Source organism: Sparus aurata, chromosome 10 (assembly GCF_900880675.1).
Source record: "Sparus aurata chromosome 10, fSpaAur1.1, whole genome shotgun sequence".
In the NCBI taxonomy this organism is placed as follows: Eukaryota; Metazoa; Chordata; class Actinopteri; order Spariformes; family Sparidae; genus Sparus; species Sparus aurata.
In genome coordinates this window covers 24,625,365-24,648,864 of record NC_044196.1, presented here as the reverse complement: position 1 = coordinate 24,648,864, position 23,500 = coordinate 24,625,365, and the positions used below count along the sequence as shown (strand labels likewise).

At 41.0% G+C, this 23,500-nt stretch overlaps 1 protein-coding gene across 1 annotated transcript; it reads right to left on the bottom strand.

Annotated features, from left to right (window-relative positions):
• Positions 1 to 2,379: 2,379 nt before the first annotated feature.
• Positions 2,380 to 23,142, bottom strand: znf16l (zinc finger protein 16 like). Its single transcript, XM_030431068.1, has 3 exons — positions 22,257 to 23,142; positions 14,610 to 14,819; positions 2,380 to 7,583 (listed from the first exon to the last, which is right to left on the bottom strand). The coding sequence occupies exons 1-3, from the start codon at positions 23,002 to 23,004 to the stop codon at positions 6,877 to 6,879; spliced, it is 1,665 nt and encodes a 554-aa protein (XP_030286928.1). The 5' UTR covers positions 23,005 to 23,142; the 3' UTR covers positions 2,380 to 6,876.
• Positions 23,143 to 23,500: the final 358 nt, after the last annotated feature.

The following is a 23,500-nucleotide window of genomic DNA, read 5'->3' as shown; positions in this document are numbered from 1 at the left end:
ACATCTAAATATACATTTTTTAAACACTGCATGATTGAGGCAGCTAGCATGCTGTGCATAGAAAACAAAGGTCAGTTTGAAAACGTGAGTCCATATTGTTGCACAGTCACTCTGTGTGTGGAAATATTTTATGAGGAATTGTCTGCTGAATTCAAAAAAGGCAGTAAAGGTTTTTAAGTATTTTTCCATGATGCTTGATGAGTGCACAGATATCAAATATACAGCCCAGCTGCTTATTTTTATTCGAGGGATCAATGACAGGTTTGAAATAGTGGAGGAGTGACCTGCCATGGAGTCTATGATGGGGTCAACAGAGGGATCAGATCTGTACTACAGTGCCAGGATGCTTGGAGAGACGGAATCTGTCAAGGACTAGATCACTGAATGTGACCACTGATAGATCAGTGGCCGGCAAAGTGGACACCCTCTGGAGGTCTAGCGGGAGACCGGGAGCCTGGGAGCAAAGTTGGAGACCCTCTAGAGGCCAGCGGCAAAGGCTTAGACCCTTTGGAGGCCGGCAGTGAGGATGACCGGGAGGTGGGAAACACTTCAGCTGAACCGCCGATGGAGAAACACTGGTGGACATCGCCTGACTGTCGAATCATGACAAAACAAGTGCGTTTGCTTTTTGCAGTGACAACAAATTTTTCACCATCGTCTTGTCAGTCACCTCTCTCTATGCTAAAAGTTAAATGTGACTTCTGTTGTGCGGAAGATCTGCTGCTGGCATGGAGTAGACAGTCGTTGGATTACTGATTTGTTAAAAAGCTTGGGTTTGGTTTTCTATTTCAAATATGAAGAAAATATGAGCAGAACTGCTGCCACGTGTCGGGCAAGAAAGTACTTTAGAAATTACATATTTTTGTTGGCTAACCCTGAAGTTAGCATGGACCTGGTTCCCTCTGTGGAATTACTGAACCAGATTTTGGGATTATTACAGGAAATAAGAAGTAAAAAGCTAATGTTAGGCTATAAACAGACTACGTAACAGTCACATAACTTAGACGTCACCACCATTAAGCATCTTACTACACAATAGCTATACAGGTTTTCCATAAACTATTCAGTGTACAAGTTGTAAAGTCAGAGTTAGAATAGTGTGACTAAAGTCAGCCTGTAAAGACGGACTAGTAAATAAATGAGTCTCGATGTTCGCTGTGATTAAGTTTAATATCCCTGTTAATTTCGTCAGCCTTTGGTAACCGCAGACTTTATTTCACACATTTAACTGAAAACACATTGAAAAAACCCGGACTTTGAGACAAGGAAAAAGGAAGTGCTACCATGCTAATTGATTTCTTGGTTTTAGGACTGCAGACTAGAGCCCTGCGCGGGACTGTTTTCTTCATCCTGCTCCTGCCCGCTCCCGCTGAATTTCTGACCATTATCGCCCGCACCCGCAACGTGTGTGTTACACTCCCGCCCGCTCCCGCAATGTGTATGTCCACTCCCGCCCGCACCTGCAAAACTCTGAGAATTTATGCCCGCACAATAATAGAGATGCATTGATGTTGTGTCTTCTCCTGTCCCGCAGGAGAAAACACGTCATTTTATAGGCTATTAATAAAGAGACCCATGGGGTTGTTTGTTTCGTTTCCCTGGGCTGCGTGTCTTTTGACGCACTGGTCAGGAATAGCGCTCCTATTTCGTTGTTTTCATTTAGTTTTTAATGAAATAAAGGCTGTTTCATGTAGGCTGTATTCTCCTCCTCTGTATGACCGGGGAGAACAGAGCATGTGTGTCGCCTCAACACAGAGGTGCCGGATTTGTGTACGTTGTAGACTAGTATTTTTGCACATTTGTCACAACTAACAAAATCCAGTTCATTTCCATCTTTGTCACAAACAATTGAGAAGCTTTTCCAAATGTCAGACTTGCCTTGCTTATTTTGTCTGTTGTAGAGACCTTGTTTTAGCTTTTTTTCTACTTCATTTGTTGATTCCGTCATCCTGTCGCTCCCGCAGTGTTTGTTTTAGCCGCCCATTCCCGCCCGCAGCAAAGTTCAAACCGCCCGCTCCCGCAAGATTTTGGTTGGGTCCCGCGGGACCCGGCTGGACCCAATCCCAATGCAGTCCTCTACTGCAGACTACATCATTCTATAGAACCTCCTACTCACAAATCCCAAGATGGTATGATACTCACATGATTCATGATATTGAGAAACAAATACATTTACCTGCACATCCTGAACACTGTTATATATCGATACACATGCTTGGCTTGTATGTTTGTGAAAAAAAAGCCCTTAACCTTCACACATACATACACATGTTCTCTAGGAATTGGAGACACAAATTTAAAAACTGTCTTCACAGTGTGAGATGTAATTAATCAAAATAAAAAAGAAACACCTGCAGAAAGATAACCACATCAGTTATGTCTCCTTTAACATCTCTGTTTTATTTAGTTTCTTCCAGTCACACCACTCCAGTTTCAAACAGAAATGCTTGGGAAATAAATTATATTTACTCCTCAGCCTCGAGCCATGAATTAATTTCTTTTGTTGACTACGGCGGCCCCTTTGGACAATAGATTACAAAGGTGAAACAAAGTGAGCTTTGTTAAGAAAGGTTTGCAAAGACATTTCCGACATATTTGGCAAAGACCTAGATCTCAATCCACTGTCTTGCATCCTTGGATTACATCCTGCACTGAATCGAAAACCTTGTATGCTGAGACTGCTTGATCTTCTCCTGTTTGGTGCCAGGCGGTGTATCCTGCTTCAGTGGATCTCTGACAAACCTCCTAAGCTCTCACAGTGGTTACAGGGTATAATGGAACTTATTTCCTGGAAGCAATGACCTACTGGTTTAAAGACAAACCCCTGTAATTTTAGAAAACTTGGAACCCCTTTTTGAATGATATCGGTATAGAGAGTGCACATATTCTACAGTGGAGCCTCTATGGACTTATCTGGTCAGACATTCCTAGAAAGAATCACACTTGAGTTTTGGTTTCAACCGAACACTATATAGTGACACTGTAAGTGACATTGCCTGGATATCTGCTTACGTATTCCTTCAACTGTCAATCTGAACTTTTAATGCTGTTGTATGTTTTTTTTTTCTTCTCTTATGTTGTTACATACTTCTGTACTTCATATTAATCTTCTTTGAATTTATTTTTACTTATTAGTTTGTTTGTTTTTGTTCACCATGTTCTGTGTTGTATGAGGTGCTTTTATGCTTTTGTACAATGTTTATCTTGTATAAATTGGAAAAGTAATAAAGATATCTGAAAAAAAAAATGTGAATTTAGAAATGTAAGTTGACTGTGTTACACACAGACCCATGAAGGCTAAATGTAAGCTAACAAGCTCCTGGCTCCATCTTTATAACTAAAATATAAACAGATTGTGGTTCCTTTAAAGTTAGTAATCTGACTATGTTATTAATTCAACAAGTTAAAAGGTGAGTTTAAGAAGTCGAACATTTAAACTTTTTTATTTATTTGCATTGGTTTATGTTATGTGCTGCCATCTACTGGTCAAGCACATTCTTCAGCTGTAGACAGACGCTGGACTCGCGTTGCTGCTGAATACATTCCTGCTACATCTCTGCCTTCAAGGCTACTTGTCTGTAAGTAATGTGTAAATAACTAATATTTATGCAGTTATTTATGCATGTTTCTCTGTGTTTTTGTTTGTGTACTTTTTTGTTCTTATCTCTGCGATGATTAATTTGTATAAATAAAACAAAAACAAAAACAAAAATCTCAAAGTTAACTCTCAACCTGCTTCCATTCATACCAGAGTTCACTGGTGTTTTTCTGTGTAACTGGCAGCCATCACTGAAATACTCTGAACTGAAATGTATTTGAGATAGGTAATTCATTCAGCATTACATGGCATTCATTTTCACGCCATTATGAATTATCTTACACACGTATATGTGTGCTTTCTGGCTCTTAATTGCATCACACAACTGCAGAGTTATACCACTCTATAACTCTGCAGGTGTGTGATGCATCATCTGACCGACTTCATGAACTATCCATCTATTGTCCGTAACTGCTTTATCCCTTTTTATGGGGTCACGCGGGTTTCTGCTGGAGCCAATCCCAGCTGTCTCTGGGTGGGGGCAGGCTACACCCTGGACAAGTCAACAGGGTTCAGTATCTTGCTCAAGGACACTTCTGAGGCAGCTCAGCTTAGCCCAGTGGGTTGAGCTGGGATTTGAACCAGCAACCTTCTGATCACTAGCCAACCTGCTCTACCCGCTGAGCTACAGCCGCCCCACACGTCATGAACCAACATGCCTAAATCAGCTATAAGAAAGGTGCCAATCAAATCTGCGTTGCCTGGTAGGGTGATAGTAAAAAAACAGATCATATGTGGTTGTAAAATCAAACATCCTCTCATCTGGCCTTCAATAGCTGAAATTAGGAATTTATTCTCTCACAAAGAATTGTAAACTTGATTGATGTCAGTTACAGTAAATTACAAAGGTGTGACAATCTAGTTTAGCTTGAAAACTCCACCACAGAGCTTTTACCCTTGTTTTTTGAGGAGAAAGGTTGAATATACTGCAGCCGTGCTTTTAGTGGGGGCTCACACCAGAATCAGCGCTATAGCTATAGAGTTGTGTTGCTTCAGGTAACAGTGACATATAAAATACAGTCCAGGAAGTGTGACAGACAACCGAGTCGTGAATGTGAGGGCTTTATAGCAGTGGTAAAATAAGTTTTATTCATGTACTGCATTTAAAATCTTACTGAAAGCTACTACAAGATGCTTTAATTTCTTGTTGAGTCTAGCAGCCACATAAAAGTATTGTTTGTTTTAGTGCCGTCCCACGAGATTACAGAGACACTCTGCCTTAAAAAAATATTTTAATTTCATAACTTATCCAAAGTCTGAATCTGATCTTGGGACAGGAATTAAGAATAACTATAATACTTGCATAGAAACAGACAATCTTCCTGCTGCTGGTCTAATTTGCTGATGTAGGTGATGTAGAGGCATCAGTATATAATTGAGACTGTTTCAGTTAAAGGTTACTTGTAGTATGTTTAAGTAAAAGTATATACTCAGTATTGGCATGAAAGTTGCCGAAAGTAAAAGTACTCACTAACTACTGATGCATAATGCAGCTGAAGGTGGATCTTATCTCAAAGTATTGATATACTGCTAGGTAGCTTAATCCATGATAATATATCAGAATTCATTAGTTGAAATCGTTTACAACTCAGGAAGGTTATCTTTTATTCATATGTTTGTTTTATTTTGTGTTCAGTTACAACAAGGTAACTTTAGAAATAAAGTCTTCTTGTTACAAAATAATATACCAGGCATGTGAGCTTGCAGGTATTCAGTGGGCCAATGAGGCACCTCACTGGATGACGTTGCTTTTGGGCTGCAAAAGATGAGACCCAGCATTTTTTTGCCAGCACCCTGTTTCTGCACCTTCAGATACTTTGTTTGGCTAGTTCCTGCAGTTCAAAAACAACTGCATTTACAGAAACTTTCAAGCTAATACCAACATTTTGCGTAGGCCAGTAGCCAACTCTTAAAGTAGTTCTTCACCAAACATAACTGAATTCTAATACTGTGTCGGATTCCCCTCTCAGCTACATCTTTACCCTGAACAATGTTACTTGTACACATTTTTTTTTTAAAGATGTTTGCTTTGATTGATAATTAGCTATCACAAGCTAGCTTCTAGTTTACTCAGGCTGATTTCCATAGCAGGAGGATAATTAGAGGATAGAGGATAATTATGGTTAATTCAAACTTGGGTAACATTGCAACAGTTTATACAGATTATCTAAACCACTATATGTGGAGGTCCAATTCATAGCGAGTGACTAGAAATGTTCATAACATTTGTATTATTTTTTTTAAAATAATGACTGTCCCAGTCAACTTGAGTCATTATTGTAAGCCAACTGCCAACCGAAGATGTAATAAACAATAATTACCCTTTACGGTAAACAGATATTATATTTAATGGGACTGGTATAGTAGTTTTATGAGCCTCTGCACTGCCTTCCATTAAACATTTCAAAAATAAAACCACTGGGGATCCAGGACTAGATCCTCCTCCCCCATGATGACTTGAGCTGAAAGAAACATACACTGCTTATGTGCTGCATGTGGTGGCCACTGATAAGCTTTACAGCAAAGATATCTCATGGCAGCTTTTGAAGTATGCTTTGCTGTCATAAAACTGTTAATGATTCTGTAGTTTCCAGAATTTCTGAGATCAAGAATAAACATTGAGGCTCAATTCCATAACAACTGAGTAAACTGCTCTGTGATATAGTTGATATCAACTAGGGCTGGCCAAAGCGGGGCCCTTGGGCTGAAGTTTTGGCCCACTAGATGTTTCTAATGAAAAACAAATTAAAATGTATATTTAAAAAACAATTAAAAACAAACAAAAACAATATAAATCTCAGTTTATGCCATTTATTTTTATGACTTAAAAATTCTCTTTAAATATGTAGCATCCCACAATATTATAATAATAATAATAATAATCTAAGCCCAACGGGCAAAGGGGCACTTGCAAGGAGTCAGTCAATCAAGGAAACTTAATCAAAGTAACATTTTGCATCTATAAAATATGAGACAGGTTTTTTGCAAGTTTAAGTTTTTGTCCTCTGTGGGACAAGGATCTTTAGTTGACATTATTTTGTTAAACTGCGGTCAACAGCTCAATGATGCAGCTTTTCTTGATGCCTGATGCGGGGGGGGGTGTGAAAAGTCATGATTGTAACAGAAAACAAAGGCTCTGACAGCTTTCTGGATAAATGCCCTCCACATGACACAATGAAGACACATGCCTCAAAGTCAGCAACATGTCCTGTCTTTGACATCCACTTTAAAGTTCTTAGTATCAGAGAACACAGTAGAAAGCGTAGCAGCTGGGCTGGTTACTGTGCCGCGGTGCAGCGGTGGCTCTTGTACGTTCCCAGATGACGGAAGCTGCGTCCGCACTGCTGGCAGCAATAGGGTGTGGCCCCACTGTGGATCCTCTGGTGGGTGTACAGGTTCCCCAGCTCCTTGAAGCGGCGGCCGCACTGTGGACAGGCGTACGGGCTCTCGCCAGTGTGCACCCGTTGGTGTCTCTTGAGTCCTGAGAGCACAGAGAAACCTTTGCCGCACTGGGGGCAGGGGAAGGGGCTCTGGGCTCCGCTGTGTACCAGCCTGTGGCTTTTTAAGCGGGCTGCGTGGCGGAACCGCTCTCCACACTCTGTACAAAGGAAGGGCTTCTCTCCGGTGTGGATACGCTGGTGCTGCCGCAGGTTACCAAGGTAGTTAAAATGGCGACCACAGTCCCCACACTCGTAACCACCCTCGATTTTAATCTCCTTTTTCATTGGCCCCCCTCCCAGAGCAATGCCAGCACTAGCCCCTGCTCCTGTATCGCCCTTGTTTTGTCCCCCTCCACCCCTCCTGGGGTCACTATTGCCATCTCCTATGGTGGAGGAAGCTGAGCAGGTGGACTGCAGGGCCTGGAAAGCCTGAACATCTGCAGAGTCTGAATGTATCAGTTTGACATGCTCCTCTAAGAACACAGAGTCAGGGCAGAAGGTTCCGCACAGAGAGCAGATATAGGTGTGGCTGGGGAACTGCTGGCCTGTAACCACAAACAAACATTATTTTATCATGATGTGTGTATGACTGCATTAATTTTAGCCATGATGTCACCTTGAATTTACAGACAGTGAAATGATAGCGCTGTAGCAATATAAATTTAAACCGAGTTACAAAAATGTGTTGGGCTGATTTGCCAAACTCAGAGAATCTATGACAATCATCATATCAATCTTATCAATAAGATCAAATTTGATGCATCCCTCAAAACAAATTACAATACAAATGTACAGTATACATAGCAAATTAAGTATGCTGTATACAAAGCATGTCTGTCTGTCTATACATAGTTTTTTTTTTCACTTCAGTTTTTATTGTTGTTTTCATTTAACAAACATTGAAAGAACAACACTGACAATAATAAAAGAAACAAAACAAAACAAAACAATACAGGGAGTCACTTTCTTGAATATTTCAGTCCTCATTTCCCAGATCCTCGTGTCTATCACTGTTTGAGTTCTTGTATATAGTCCATTTTTCCCATTTTTGTTCACCCTGCACCTCTTCAGTCTCATACGAAATGTCATCTTCTCCATTATGTATCTACAATTGCCATCCATTGATCCTGGTTAGGTGGGTTTACCTTACACCAATTCCTAGTTATAGCTTTCTTACTTGCTATCAATAGTATCTTTACCAAATATCTATCTCTATTATATATGTCCTTCATTTAGCTTACACATGTACAGAGTCTCACAATTCATGGGGATATTAAATCCCAGTATCTTTTGCAAGACATTGTGTACTATTCCCCAAAACCTTGCAATTTTAATACATTCCAAAAGATATGAGCATGGCCTGTTTCTAATTCGACACATTCTCTCCAACACGTTATTGGTTTTTAAATATTTGTTTCTGATTTTAGGTGGTATAAAGAATCGTATCAGATTTTTCCATGAGAATTCCCTCCATGACTGTGAACTGGTGGATGTTTGAAGGGTTTTCCACATCTCTTGCCATTGTTGATCTGTAATGTCTATGCTGAGTTCCAATTCCCATTTTTCTTTTATATAATTGGTTGAATTTTTATTTGCTGTCAATGCTTTGTATAATTTCGATATAATTCTAAAAGAAGTTCCTGCGAATGATTTGATTAGAAGTTGAGTTACACCCCACACTTCCATGGAGGGGTCCCTTCTGATTTTCTTCTTGTAATAGTCCCTTAGTTGTGAATATCTGTGGAAATAGTGTTTCCCCAGACCATATTTATCCTCCATATTTTGAAATCTCTCCAGCTCCCCTTTCTACTCTAAAGTGCACCATGCTGTAATCCCTTTAGTTACCCATGTTTTGAATCCCCTGTCATATTCCTTTGGTTTGAAATTACTATTAAATGCCAGCCATTTTAATTGGTTTATATCCTTTATCTTGTATTTTAGGACTACTCTGACCCATACATCCAAAGTGAATGAGGTAATTGGGTCTATTTTTTCCTGTATTATGTAGATTTCTTTATCTCCAATGATGCTCTGAATTGGGTACCCACCACATTCCTTTTCCATGTCTTTCCACTAAGCCACGTAGTCCAGCATTCACTATTGATCTAAATTGGGCTGCATGATAATATTCCTTTAGTTTTGGGAGACCCATACTTCCCCTGTCATTTGGTAGCTGGAGAGTTTCATACCTTACTCTGGGCTTTTTCCTCCCCAAATAAATCTTGATATTATTCTATCCCAATTTATCCCAAACTTTTAGTAATGCAGATTGTTTTTTGCTTCCAATTGAAATTGAATGATTCTTGTATCAACCTTGATGGAGGTATAGTTTAATGTTAGTGTGTGTGTGTTTTTGATAATTAATCTTGTATCCTGAGAGATGTCCATATGTTTAAAATGGTCTCATCAGTGTAGGGAAAGAGTCATCTGGCTGACTGAGGTAGGCCATGATGTCATCAGCAAAAATCTTGTGTTCCACACCATTTATTGTCACTCCTTAAATTCCTTCATTCTGTCGGATTGCTTGGGCTAATGGTTCGATAAAGAGAGTGAATAAAGTCGGTGATACGCAGCAACCTTGTTTAGTTGATCTTTGAAGATTTGTCCTACCGGTCAGGCTGCCATTGATTTTGATTCAGGCGCTGGGTTGATGATAAAGTGCTTTCATACATTGCACTGATTTACTATTAAATCTGAGTCTTTCTTTTACTTTATATAGAAATTTCCAATTTACAGAGTCAATAGCTTTCTCAGCGTCCACACTTATTAACAATGTGTTCTGCTGTTCCTTTTGAGCTTGCTCAACAATATGTATAGTTCTCCTAATGTTATCCTGTGTTTGTCTATTTTTCATGAATCCCGTTTGATCTTCTTCTACGATGTCACAAATTTATTGATTCAGTTTGAAATAATTGATGTGTGTATCTTATAGTCTACGTTCAGAAGTGAGATTGGTCTATAATTTCCACATTGCTCTATCCTTCCTAGTTTTTGAGAGTATAGAAATTATCGCTTCATCCCATGAGGGAGGTATTCTGTTTTCCTTAAGTGTCCAATTGAATGATGCCAAAAGTAACGGTGCCAGTTCTTCCCTGAGTACCTTATACCATTCGGCAGGATAACCATCACTGCTCCCCTCGCAATAAAACTGGATTGAGTTTGCCAGCAATATTGCTACACCTCTTTTACGGCCACCTTTATATGTGCTATAATATAGGTTCTTATAGCCAAACTTCCTGAGTTTTTCATGTTCTAACTGGGATAAGTGAGTCTCTTGCATCAGTATAATTTGTGCCCTTTCATTTCTTAGTTTTGCCAAAACCTTCCCTCTTTTTGCCGGCGTACTTAAGCCGTTTACATTCAGCGATATCAATTTAATGCTATCAACGATTTTTGCATTTCTTTAATATTTTCAGGTGTACTCCCCAACAAGTATGAACTAAATAACTAAGAACTGAATAACTATGTAGATATAAGACAAAAGCATAGACAAAACCCAAAAACAGGGAGGTTTCCAAACACCGGGGCGATTTTCCATTAGTCTCAGCGCCCCTGTTGCTGGGTGGAGAGGAAGTCCTCTGGTGAGAGGGCCTCTCCCTAGACCTAACACTATATTGCCTATTTGGTCTAGACATATGGCTGAACTGCCCAATTAACCTCTCCTCCCCTTATGAAGGCCACTGTTGCCTTAAGCTATTGCAAATGGATTGAAATGTTAACACTGGACCTATACATACAGTTTCAATAGAAAATATTCGACCCCCCAAAGATTATAAGGATTTACCAGGAAGGTTTAAAGCTAGATTTTGCTTTGGATGATTAATCTATTAGAGTGATACATTAAATCAACAAAGAAAACATATGATGTAGTATTTGTGTTTAACATTATGTTTTGTTAATAGATGAAGCCAGGTCACAATTATTCAAAGCCAGGTCACAATTATTCACCCCATATGTTCTCTTGCTGTTTTAAACCTTCGGCTAGTTTTGAAAGGCCTAAGGGGGAGTTAAAGCATGATTAAGCCTTTGGGAACTCTATAATGATCATTAATTTGCTTCAGCTGTAATGCCCATATAAACTCCACCCATGAAGGTGTTCAAGGTGCTGCAAACCTGCCTGGCTGTGGAAGAAAGCCCAAAATGTAATCAAGAGCCCAAAGCAACTTAATCAGGACGACTAAGAATAGACCCTATGTTACTGCAAAATGCCTACAGGATGACCTGATGAAAGCCGGGACAAGTGCTTCAGTCATGGCCATAACCAGCATTGAGGTCACAGGTTCCGGTCTGCGGTATTCTTTTCTAAGTACACGTCATAAAAATTGTCCAATGATAACCTAAATATTAGGGCTGTAAGGATACACCAATTTATGGTTTGATATAAACCTTGATTTAAAAATAAATAAACATTTTATCTATGTAACATTTCAATAACTTCTGTATAGAATACTCATCTGATAGTATCAGAGGCTCAATATTGGCAAACTGAACCACTGTGAATGGATGAGCCGGCTGCGCGTATGGAGGGCGTGTCCATCGTACAGTCTACAGGTCCCTCACTCAACTAAATAAAGAGAAATGTCCCACAAAGCAATGTTAAAGAACCAAACTAAGGTAATGCAGTAACTGTAACTGTAACTGTCTTTGGCAACGAGGAAAAAAATACCACAGCTGTACGCGGAGAAGCGTCCATCCTACTGTCTGTCCTCCTGCCTGCCCTACTGACTCCTCGTCACATTCCTCGCGAGTGACAGAGCCAGACAGCGACCTTTTCACTGATGGTGATTATGTAATTATGTAATTAAGGGAAAAAAAACGTAACCTTGTCACTTTCCAGGAGGTTTGGTGGGTCAGGATCTCAATCACGACACATTAAAACAGCATCCATATGATTATAAATTATCCGCAGGTTTAGATTGACAGGGGGGACACCGGGGAAACTCGTTGAAAACACACACATGTCATCATCATGACGTGTACCATCACGTTTCTTTAGGAGCTGCAGCACCGTCTTTGTGGGTGAATTACACAGCGGTTCGTCTTTACTCCAGCGGTGCTTCGCTCTGTGTGAACGACCAATGCCTGGTGTAATGTTAGACTCAAACAAGTTTTTTTAAAATCGACTCACCAATAACAGACGGTGGGCTGAATGCGTTTTGTATGTATGTATGTATGATATGAAATAAGTATTAAATCTAAATGTTGACAGCCCTGGTTTAATAAAATATTTTCAGAAATTTATATTATCAATCAGTCAGTCCAGCTGGTGTCAGGTCAGTGTGTTTGCCAAAGCAGAGGCAGAGAGGTACTTATTAACTCAGTTTGAAGAAGACCTGTGTCTATACAGCATCAGTTAAAATAGGTAATAGGTAATAAAGTTACAAAAACAAATGCACAATAACTGACTGTTAAAACTAGTGGTGTAAAAATGCGTTGTTTATGGAAACAGTGCTACTTGGCAGAGTTTACACAGATGATGCAATCCAAATTTGGAATTTTGGACTTAAGTATTCATAAAATCCTGTGTACGACCCTGGCTTCAGTGGCAACTATTAGACGAGCACTGAATGAACAAGGACTTGGCCATGGCCTGACTCCAAGACTCTTGACACAGAGAACATCAAGGGTTGACTGCAATATGCCAGAATTTGGATAAGACTGGAGAGTTTTGGGAGACAGTTCTATAGACTGATGAAACGAAACTGGAACTGTTTGGACCAGCAGTATGTCTGGTGTGAGAAAGGCCAGGCTTATGACCAGAAGAATACCAAACCCACGGTCAAGCATAGAGGTGGGTCATTGATGATGTGGGGGTGTTTTTCTGCAGCAGGAAATGGAAATCTTGGCCATGTATGTGGCATCATGGATACTCAGAAATACCAGGCCATTTTAAGTAGGAATGTGATGCATTCTGTTGAGAAATTGGGCCTGCGTGATCATTGGACAATGATCCCAAGCACACCTCCAAATTAACCAAAGCCTGGTTGAGAAATAAATCCTGGAATGTCCTGGGGTGGCCTTCTCAGTCACCAGATTTAAACCCTGTTGAAAATCTTTGGTGGGATTTAAAGATGGCAGTTGCAGCATGGAAGCCATCAAATATCAATGAGCTAGAGGCTTCAATAGAAAGGCGGGGAGGCTTGTTAGCACTTACCAAAAATGCTTATTGGCAGTTATAAAACCTAAAGGATGCTCCACAAAGTACTGAATCTGGGGGTTGAATAATAATGCGCATGTACCTTTTGTGAAAAGATTTAACTTTGGGTTCAAATAAAAAGTGTAAGTCAATTTATGTTCTCAAAATAACTCAAATATATCAATACATTTATTTTGTTGTCATATATTTTCATTAATCCTTGATTTCCTTGATTCACATCACTATAATGTGTTTTGAGGTGAAGTGGTTGAATTTCCAATTGCAACTTTATTGTGGGAGAATTTAGATCCTATAGAAATTACTATATTATCCAAAGAATATTTAAACATCAACAATTATAAGCCAAACTATGCAAGTATGAAAATTATCAGCCATCGTAATGATACACACAGGTTGTATTGTGTATAACTATTTGTTTTGTTGTGTCTAATGTTGTGTAAAGTAACTATTTGTTTTCAAAAACTGGGCCTACGGTAATAGTAACATAAAATAAGGTAAGAATAGAGTCTGGTTTTGGTGGATGTCAGGAGAACGTTATCTGACTGACTGCACTTGCCAACTGTAAAGTTTGGTGGAGGAGGGATAGTGCTATGGGGTTGTTCCTCTTAATGCTTCAGCTTACCAAGACATTTTGGACAAATCTTGTAGAAAGCCTTCCCAGAAGAGTGGAAGCTATTATAGCTGCAAAGGGGGAATCACATTTTAATGCCTTTATACTGTATCTAGGATTGGGTGTCATTTAAGCTCCTGTAGGTGTTATGTGTAGGTAGTCCAATACTTTTGTCCATGCAGTGTAGTTATGGATCGATATTCGGCACCCTCAGCTAATGGCTTCGTGATCCTCTGGTTTTCCAGGATTAAATTTCTTCACTCACATTTAATATTTTAGCTGGCATTAAATAAAGAGCTCCACCTCAAATCATTATAAAATAAAAATACAATATACACTCTCCAAATTAGTTTCTGGTTCAAAAACATCAACATGTTGATTGGCTCAAGTGAAAACAATTAAAAAAGTATGTTACAAATAGAGGGCCAATCCAATCATATATCTGTATCAGGTTCAGATAGATACTGCACATATCGAATATCATACAGTGCATTGGTACACATGGTACCTTGGTGCATTTCTAGTTGAAATACAGTGAGGTGAGTGGAACAAGAGGACATCTGAAAAGAAGATGTTGATAGAGAATATTAGATACAAAGGAGTGAGGATCTGACCTCAGGTTACTTTCAGTACAGCTCTGAGGGACAATACTTACTTCACTGAACTGGTAGCTACCCTGTCATGTGACAGTCATTCATTCAGCTCTATCTAACACTAACATCTATTCAGGTGATTATACTTCCTGTCTTGGTTTTATTTAAATTCTAACCAGCATTATTTTCCCTTATCCCCCTTCTTACCCACCTGCTACAAGCCTGTCTGTGTTGCCCTCCAGGGGACTCCCTTCCTCCCCTGGAGAGCTCTGAGGCTCTATGGAGAACTCAGAGTGCTGGTCATGTGGGAGTGGGGCCTCGACGTGCTCCAGTCCCCGCTCCTCCCTCCTCGACGTCTCATCGTCATCATCATCCTCTGTCTCATCGGTGGGGACGTTCTCACATTCTGGCTCCTTCATGACTGGTAAAGACATGACCACATCAAACTTGACCCCTGGGTAAGAGTTGTGCTATGTGAATTTACTGTAAATGTTTTTCAATTTTATCATACACACATTCATTATTAGAATTTCATGGGGGCCTATTTCCCTTAGCAAATGAAAAAAAGGGATGATAAATGATACAAATAAAGGCTCTTGTAGGGAACAGTGTGGGTTAGCCTTAAGTGTGTTAGCTTTGTTGTAACTAGGTGATTGTTTTTAAGTTACTACATGGACTCTTTATTATGGAAATGGAGACTCACCCAGGCTATGGTAATTCATGGCCTGTTACATGGTAATTAGTGTCTTGCAACCCTTTGTTTTTATTTGTACCACATTTACTGCTGCTGTATGTTACTCTAACAGATTTTGTTTTCTATTCAGTTTTGCTAGGCCATGTTTTGCTGTATTGCAACCAATGTGCAACCAAAAAAGATGAATCGAAGAAAATTAGGAGAAATCTAGCAGAAATTTGAGATTTACTTAGTCAAGATTATGACAAATAACTGTGGGTTTCCTTCAAGTGCTCCGGCTTCCTCAGGCAGTCTAAAAACCCTGAACTATAAAATAATTAATAACTGTCTGTCTGTATGGATGGATGTTATTTTCATATCTAAAGAACTATTTATTGGGTTGACTTCATACTTGGCAGATTTGTTGCTGAGGACCCAAGGAAGTGCAGTGTCAAATTGAATTTAGTGCAATTTGAACATCTTAATACATTTCAAATCAATGGCTAACACCGTTTTGTGCAGCAGCAGGGGCGTGGTTTCAGCATCGGGAAGGCAGACATAAACAAAGTTTAGTGCAATACCTGTAGTAACCCGTTGCAGTGCGAGAAAAGAAAACACAAGCAGAAGGATAAATCAGTCTGGTGAGTGGGGAGACACAGTCAACACATGATGTCTATTCTTCAGCGAGAACTGAAGTTGAGATTTTATGTTTGTGATGACAGTAGTGTGCTAGCTAACTTTAGCTTCAAGGGCTGGATTGTTTACTGTTGCTTGACAGCAACTACAGCTGCTTCGGGATGCTAAATGTCTGGCTCAGAAAAGTACTGATCAAATTTAATCTCATCAAGATATGTTCAGTATTATCGGGATGGCCCGATGAGTCTGTGAGCAGTTAAGGAGGATTAAGATGCACATGACCAGATCATCTGTGGCAAACAACATGTTTTGAGCTGACCCTGTACTACTGTAGGTTGATTGGTGACTATAAAGTGGGAATGGCTGACTGACTCTGTAGCCCTTTTTAGATAGAAAAGGCGGAACATTTTCTCCAAGGTAAGGATGGCAATGTGCCGGCCTGTCTTTCTAAAACGGAGGTGTAATATTCCTCTTTTTCCAAAAGCCGCCTCTGGGGTAGGCGTAAACGTGACGTGACGTGAAGTTCGAAGTTGGGCTGTGAACAATGACAACGAATTTGTCTTCAAAATGAGAGCTTACATTGAACCCCATTGGAGTTAAGAACTGGGTTATTAGCGGGGGCTTTTAATTTTAAAGTAGCGACCGTCCTTAGCTTGACGACACAACAACAAGCTAACAAAACCAAACAGTTACAGAGACCGAGGAGATCTCAGCAGCTGTCCAGTTGCTCATCTTAACGTCCGCGGATAAAATGATGGACTGACTGCTGTGATTAGCTGTTTCTTGGTTTTAAAACTCCCCGGCTGTGGGTTGCAAAACAGCGCAGGTCATTGACACCTCCGCCCACCTCACGCAGAGGCCGGCACATTGCCGCCTTGTTTTTAGATAGCAGGCAAGGCTGAAATAAGTGTACCCTCCGAGGCGGCAAATCGGCGTACCAAAACAGACCCCCAATTTCCCGGCCTCTGTCTAAAATAAATTTGTTTTGAACTCAAAGTGTCGATATCCAACGGTCATTCCGACGTTGAGTTGTGCTTTAGACGGTGTATTAAATTACAACCGTAGCGTACGTTAACGTTAGTGTAGCAACAGTGCTAATCAAGTAGCCTACACGTTAAAATTACGATATAAACAACAGTATCCTACAGTAGACATTTTTATATCGCACTACGATATATATCGTAATATCGCACAGCTCTAGACCCAGTAGACCCCCTCAAGGCAACAGCATTCCCCGATGGCAGTGTCCCCCAAGCAGGACAGTGTGCCCTGACACACCACAAAAACTGCTCAGGATCGGCTTGAGGAGCACAACAAAGAGCCAAAGGCATTGACCTCGCCTCCATATTCCCCAGATCCCAATCCATGGAAGCCCCACCTCCCAACATACAGGTCAGAGTTGTTTTGGCTGCACAAGAGGAACTTGTAAAATAGGTTGTTAATGCCATGGCTGATCAGCATAACTATATACACCGTTGTGTTTACTTTTTGTCTGCAATATAGGAAGTACATTTGTTGATGCACAGATCGATCAGCAATAGGGCTTTGACTCCGAACTTTGTTATTCGAATATAATTCGAATATTTACAAAAATTAAGATATTCGAACGAATATTAGGCAGCCCTTAATATTCTAACCTGTTATGGGCATTATTTTTTGCAAATGTGTTTGCTTGTAAACGTTGTTTTCAATTCAGATTCCGAGGCTTTTTCAAGCCTGGTGAAGTTGTGAATCGCGAGCTCATTAGCAAGGCTATTAATGGTCATCTGGGCTCCTGTAGGTGACGTTAGAGTCCTGGTTAGCACCTGTTTTTTTATACCAGAACAATGGCCGCGCCAACGCCTACAATTATGCCTGAGGAGTTAGAAATTTACACTCCAGATAATCTAAAAAGCAATGTCTGGCTCTACTTTGGGTTCCCAAAGGAACAGGGGAAAATCTCGAGTAAGGACAAAGTGGTATGTAAAATATGTATGACAAAACTCGCATATCACGCGACGACCAGCAATTTGAGAGCCCACCTGTCAACTATACATCCTGGCAAGCTGGAAGAGGAGGAGGGGGAGGGATCGGGGGCGAGGCAGGCCAGAATCGACTCCATGCTATCTCCTTCACGAGGCCTCCCCTATGCCCGTCAAAACAGAGCGACAGATTTGCTGACACGGTTCGTTTGCGAAGATATGAGGCCCGTTAACGTGATATATGGGAGTGGGTTTCAAGCTTTCGTCCACGAACTAGAGCCAAGGTTCAAGATCCCCTGCTACAGGACCATGAATAGTAAAATAACAAAGCTGTACGACACAACCAAAGGTGGCATAAGGGAAATGTTGCGTGGAGAAAAACTCGCACTGACCACTGATAGGTGGAGTTCTTTGGCTACCGAGTCCCATGTTATTGTCACAGCCCATTTCATAGACGAGGACTCGGAGATGAGAAATGTCATCCTGGACACGTCTGAGCTTCAAACTGCTCACACAGCAGCGAATGTCTCCACATGCATCGATAGTATTCTACGACAGTACCACGTTGAGCGGGAGTCTGTGCTCGCCATCACAACAGACAATGCGACCAACTATGTCAATGCTGTAGAGAGGTACTTGGGGATCACGGATATCCTGTGCATGGCTCACACAATTAATTTGGCAGCGAGAAAAGGGCTTGCAGAGCGTTCCGTTGCAACAACAGTCAGTCGCCTGAAGGCTGCCGCTCAGCATTTCAAGCACTCGCCTACAGACAGCTACCTCCTTGAGTCCAAGCAGAAACTCCTTGGTCTCAAACCAGTCCAGCTCATCAACGACTGCCCCACCCGCTGGAACAGTACTTACGATACGATCTGTCGGGCAGCTGATCAACAAGCCGCTGTTGCAGCGGTGATAATGGAGAAGAAACTTAGCTGTCTGGAGCTCAGCAGTGTGGAGTGGACCCTGATGGAGAAGGTCAGTGACGTTGGCTAATTATGTTTGGTCTAATAATATTATGTCCCTAATGTTAACATTACTGTTTGCAAACGTAGTAGCGTTATAAGCCTAGTTAACGTTAAGCTAAGTTTGTGTTTTGTGTAACGTCAAGTGGCACATAGCCTAACTGCGTTTACTAGCTAGTAGTATAGCATGTCAGCTAGCTATCTAACGTTAGTGGCGCTAGGATAAGCTTGTTATTAATTGTGCGTTTGTCCCGCAGGTGAAAGACGTGCTGAAGCCGTTCAAAGTAGCCACCGAGACGCTGTCAACAGAAAACTACCCAACAGCATCAGCGGTCCTCCCCCTGCAGTATGTGCTTCTGAGACAACTCAATCCCTCCACCGATGACCCGGCAGGACTGAAAGAGATGAAAACAATGATGTCAATTGATCTGAAAGCACGATATGGCCCCGACAAAGATGCATTCTTCCTACTGAACACAGCTAGCTACCTCGACCCGCGTTTTCACCGACTGGTTCATTTGGAACAAGAGTCGCGGCAGGCAGTGCGAGATAAGGTTCAGAGGGAGCTTGCCAAGCTCAGCGAGGAGACAGGCGGCGAGAAAAGCCAAGAGGAGAACGCCACGACTACGGAGCCACAGCAGCGCAAGGAAAAGACTGCTCTTAGTGCGATGGGAGACCTCTTTGGCAGGAGGTAATAATGATGATATTATTATCAATAATAAATAATACAAAAACTTTTAAATTATCGAGTGCCTTTCATAACAACTCAAGCCCTACATTGGAAATTTAAACAAGTGCATCATAAAACGTAGCCTAAACAACACATCAACAAAAACTAATTTATTTTTTAACAGTCAGACAGAATGAAGATGTGCTCCAAAGAGAAATGATGGCCTACGACAGTGAGCCCCCACCCCTGTCTGACAGCAACCCGCTGTCCTGGTGGAAGGAGAGAAGCCTCAAGTACCCCCATCTCGCCCAGCTGGCACGCAGCTACCTGGCAATATGCGGGACATCTATGAGGGCGGAACAAGTTTTTTCCACCGCGGGGAACATAGTCACAAAGCAACGCTCTTCTCTTGAGCCAGAGAGAGTCTTTTTGGCGAACAACCTAAAAAAGTCTGCAGCCAGATAAACTGTAGCCAGCCAGATAGCCCATAATGGCGAATTCTAATTTAGCCAAGGCAAGGCCTACATGTTTGATTGTTGGGGATATAGCCCTGCATCTCGAAGTGTTCTTATCTACATGATTGATGGGTATTGGGGAGGGAAATGCATCCCGAGTGTTCGATTTACATCTCAAAGTGCCTTGTTCTTGGTAATTGCTGTCAGATCGCTAATCACTGGTAGGATGTGCTTGTTTTGAATAGGTCTTCCAAATAGGGCCAACCTTTATTTATTTTGTCTTTCCAGTACTTAGCCTGACTGGCTTATTTTTATTTATTTTTGATAAGAACAGTGGATAAAACCCAGGTCTGACTTTCAATAAAAATTTAAAAAAACAGTCCTGAGTGTGTTTTTTTTCTGAAAACATCATTGCCTGCCTACTGACATGATACACTGCCCTCTAGTGGACAGAACATATACAACTTAAGTTTGATACCAATATAGGTCTTACTGAAGGCATTTTATGGTCAAAATATAATTCATAAATATTCGAATATATTCGAATATTAATATTAATAAACAAACGAACTTCAAATATGATTTTTGGCCAAAAGTCAAAGCCCTAATCGGCAACTGATCGCAATCGGCCGATAATGCAGAGTTCTCAAAATAGATCAAAGCAGGCCGATCAGATGATGTTTCAATATAGAGACCAACTTCTCAGACCCAGGTCTCCTAAGGGGGCGTGGCAGTCTCTACATTGAAAGGCGGGCAGGCGAGGAGGTAGGGGGAGAGAAAAAAAGCATCAACACTGAAAATGGCGTCGCCGGTATGAGTGTTTTACAATGTGTCCGAAAAGGACAACAAATTTGCAGTTTGCAAGGTGTGTGCAAAGGAGATACCTCGAGGACGAATGCTACAAAAGAATTACAACACAACGAACCTGATAAGACATTTGAAAGTTTCTCACATCGAGGAGTATACTGAGTTTTCCAAGTTGGCTACTGCTAAGGCAGAGAAAGAAAAGGAGCGTGCAGTAACCCAGACGCCACTAACTCAGCTGACTGTAACAGAGACATATTTAAACGACAGTAACCCTACAGCAACAACAGCGAGAAAAAGAACGAACTAAATAAAAAGGTAATGGAATTCATATGCCTTGATCATCAGCCGCTTTCTGTTGTAGAAGACATCGGGTTCAAACGCCTCGTTAACTGCTTGGATCACAGTACACGCTGCCTAGTCATAAATATTTCACTGATGAATGCCTGCCGGAGCTATACCGAACTATATACAGTCACATCCTAAGCCTTATAAAGGACGACAAGGTCGTGTCAATCGGCTTCACGAGTGACATTTGGAGTTCTAGCATGAGTCCCATATAGTTTACAATTGTATCGACTCTAAGAGAGTGAAATGTTAGTGTTGGTGCACTGCACATGTTGGGTGTTGTTGTTGTTGTTGTACACATAATTATTGCCACAAGAAAGCTTAAGCTAGTAAACTACAGTTACTCTATGTAAGCTGAGGTACTCTAGTTGTCTCTTAAGAGAGTCTCTAGGGTGTGAACATTGCCTCAGCCTGCAATAAAATGGTGGTCAATTCATGATACTTTCTAATCTCCTAATTTTTATACATAATCCAATGTCAATGTTGTGTAAGAAGAATCATTAATTAAATATATGAAAGTTACACAAGACAACAATAGAATTTTTGTATTTGAAGCTGTGATCGGTGATAGGCAATATCGGGATCGGCAGATACTGCTTTCGGTGATCGGCCCCAAAAATCCTGATCGGTACATCTCTAAAAATCAATTGACAAAGCCTATCGCGAAACCCATGAGATAAAAATGATTAAAGCAGTCTTCCTCACACAATGCTCTATACTACCAGGAATTTCCAACAAGTTGCAACTAATGAGTATTTTCATTGTCAATTAATCTGCTCAAGTTTTCTTCTTTAATTGATGAGTTGTTTGTCAGAAAACACTGAAAAATATAATTCAGTTTTTTCCAAGGCCTCAGATGACATTCTCAAATTCTTGTTTAGTCCACGGTCGAAAGATGTTCAGTTAACTGTCATAGGGGAGTAAATAAACCAGAAAATACTATATACTATTACAAATACTATTTGTTTGGAGTATGAATTGCCAGATGGTCATTTCACACATTTTGCACCTTTAGTTGAATACCAAAATAGTTGCCCCTTACTTTAATAGTTGAAAACTTACGGATTAATAATCACACACTTTTTTCTACTTTTTTTTTTTTTACTTAATCCAAATGTTATCTTAAAATCACATCATTTTTTTTTTTTTTTACAAAAGTCACGTTCTTCACACACCTCATAGATTTTAATTGCCTGGAGTATATTCATTGTTTTCTAACTCCATAACTTCTCTTTCATTTTGCTGGTTCAGTGGTGGTCGGATGCTAGCACACGTGCATGTCTTCAAAAGTTGCGCGGTTTCACCTCAGGGACTCCACACACATCTTTTCATTGGGTCTGTGTGTTTACCTTTCAGTTCTGAAGGATACTCCATGGGTGCTACCCATTCGTAGTCATACATCCGTTTGCTGCCAGAAGGAAGCATGCTGAAGATGTCATCTGTGGCGGACTCAGAGTCTCCGTGACCAGGCCCGGAGCCAGTCATCCCGCTGTCTGGCCACAGGTTGAGGGATTGCGGGTCCGGCTCTTGGCGAGCCTCCCTTTCGCCGCTGTCTTGGCTGCTCTGATCACCGTCCATTTCAGCACACCCCCTCGAGTTCTTGTCTTTCATTAAATAGTCGCAGATTGCATCTATATTCTCCTTTTTCACACCAGGCATGACGGCTTTGGCTCTCCTGGGGTCGACACTGTTGTGTTTGCTGGCAGAGCTGTCGGGTTTCTTGAGGCCAACATCTGCAGAAGCCTCCATGGACGTGAAGCCGGGGAAAGGGTCCCTACATTCCCTCTGAACTGTATCCAGCCTGGCCTTTAATACTTCGATTTCCTCAGTTTTCTCGCGGAGCTCCATTTTCAGGACTCTTATCCTAATGCTGACCATTTTGCGAATCTCAGATAGAGCTGTCTCCAGTACCAAGGTGATGTTTCTGCCGAGGTGTTCGGTGATGTCACTGACCGAGCACAGCAGCTCCTCGTCGGGCTCCAGCTCCAGGAAATCTCCGTCGGCTCGGCTCGCTGATCCGACAGGCTCCATGAAGACGCCGTGGAGTTCAGGAGACAGGCTCGTTTCGGCGAAACTGTGGTTTCTTTTGCGACTCATAGAAAAGATTCGCTATAGGCTATATTTTCTGCACAGTTTGGAGCTAGCTAAAAGCTACTCGGCAAGCTACTGTTTGGATGGTGCTGAAAGGCTGTTGTTAGGTCTGTCAGTTAGTGCGAGTACCGCCGGATGTAACAGGATTCTGTCTTCAAAATAAAAGCATAGTCGTGTCAAACAACTACAGGGACATAGCCCCGTCACTCAGACTTTTGTTTTAAAGGCTATACATGGACGCATCTCTTTCGACGTTAATGTACTTGACAGATAACGCAGTATGTGTTCAATTCGGCACTTTAGAGTTTAGATAAATTTTCACACGTAGCGCCCTCTACTGTATAGAGTAGGAAACTACCTGTGGTAGTATCAATAATATGGTGCTTCTTTCTCATAAGGATTACACAAGATTTTTAAGTTGTAACTGATGACATTTATGGCAGATAAGCTATTTACGCGTGTTTTATATATCAGTTGATATACAATTAAAAAAAAAACACTG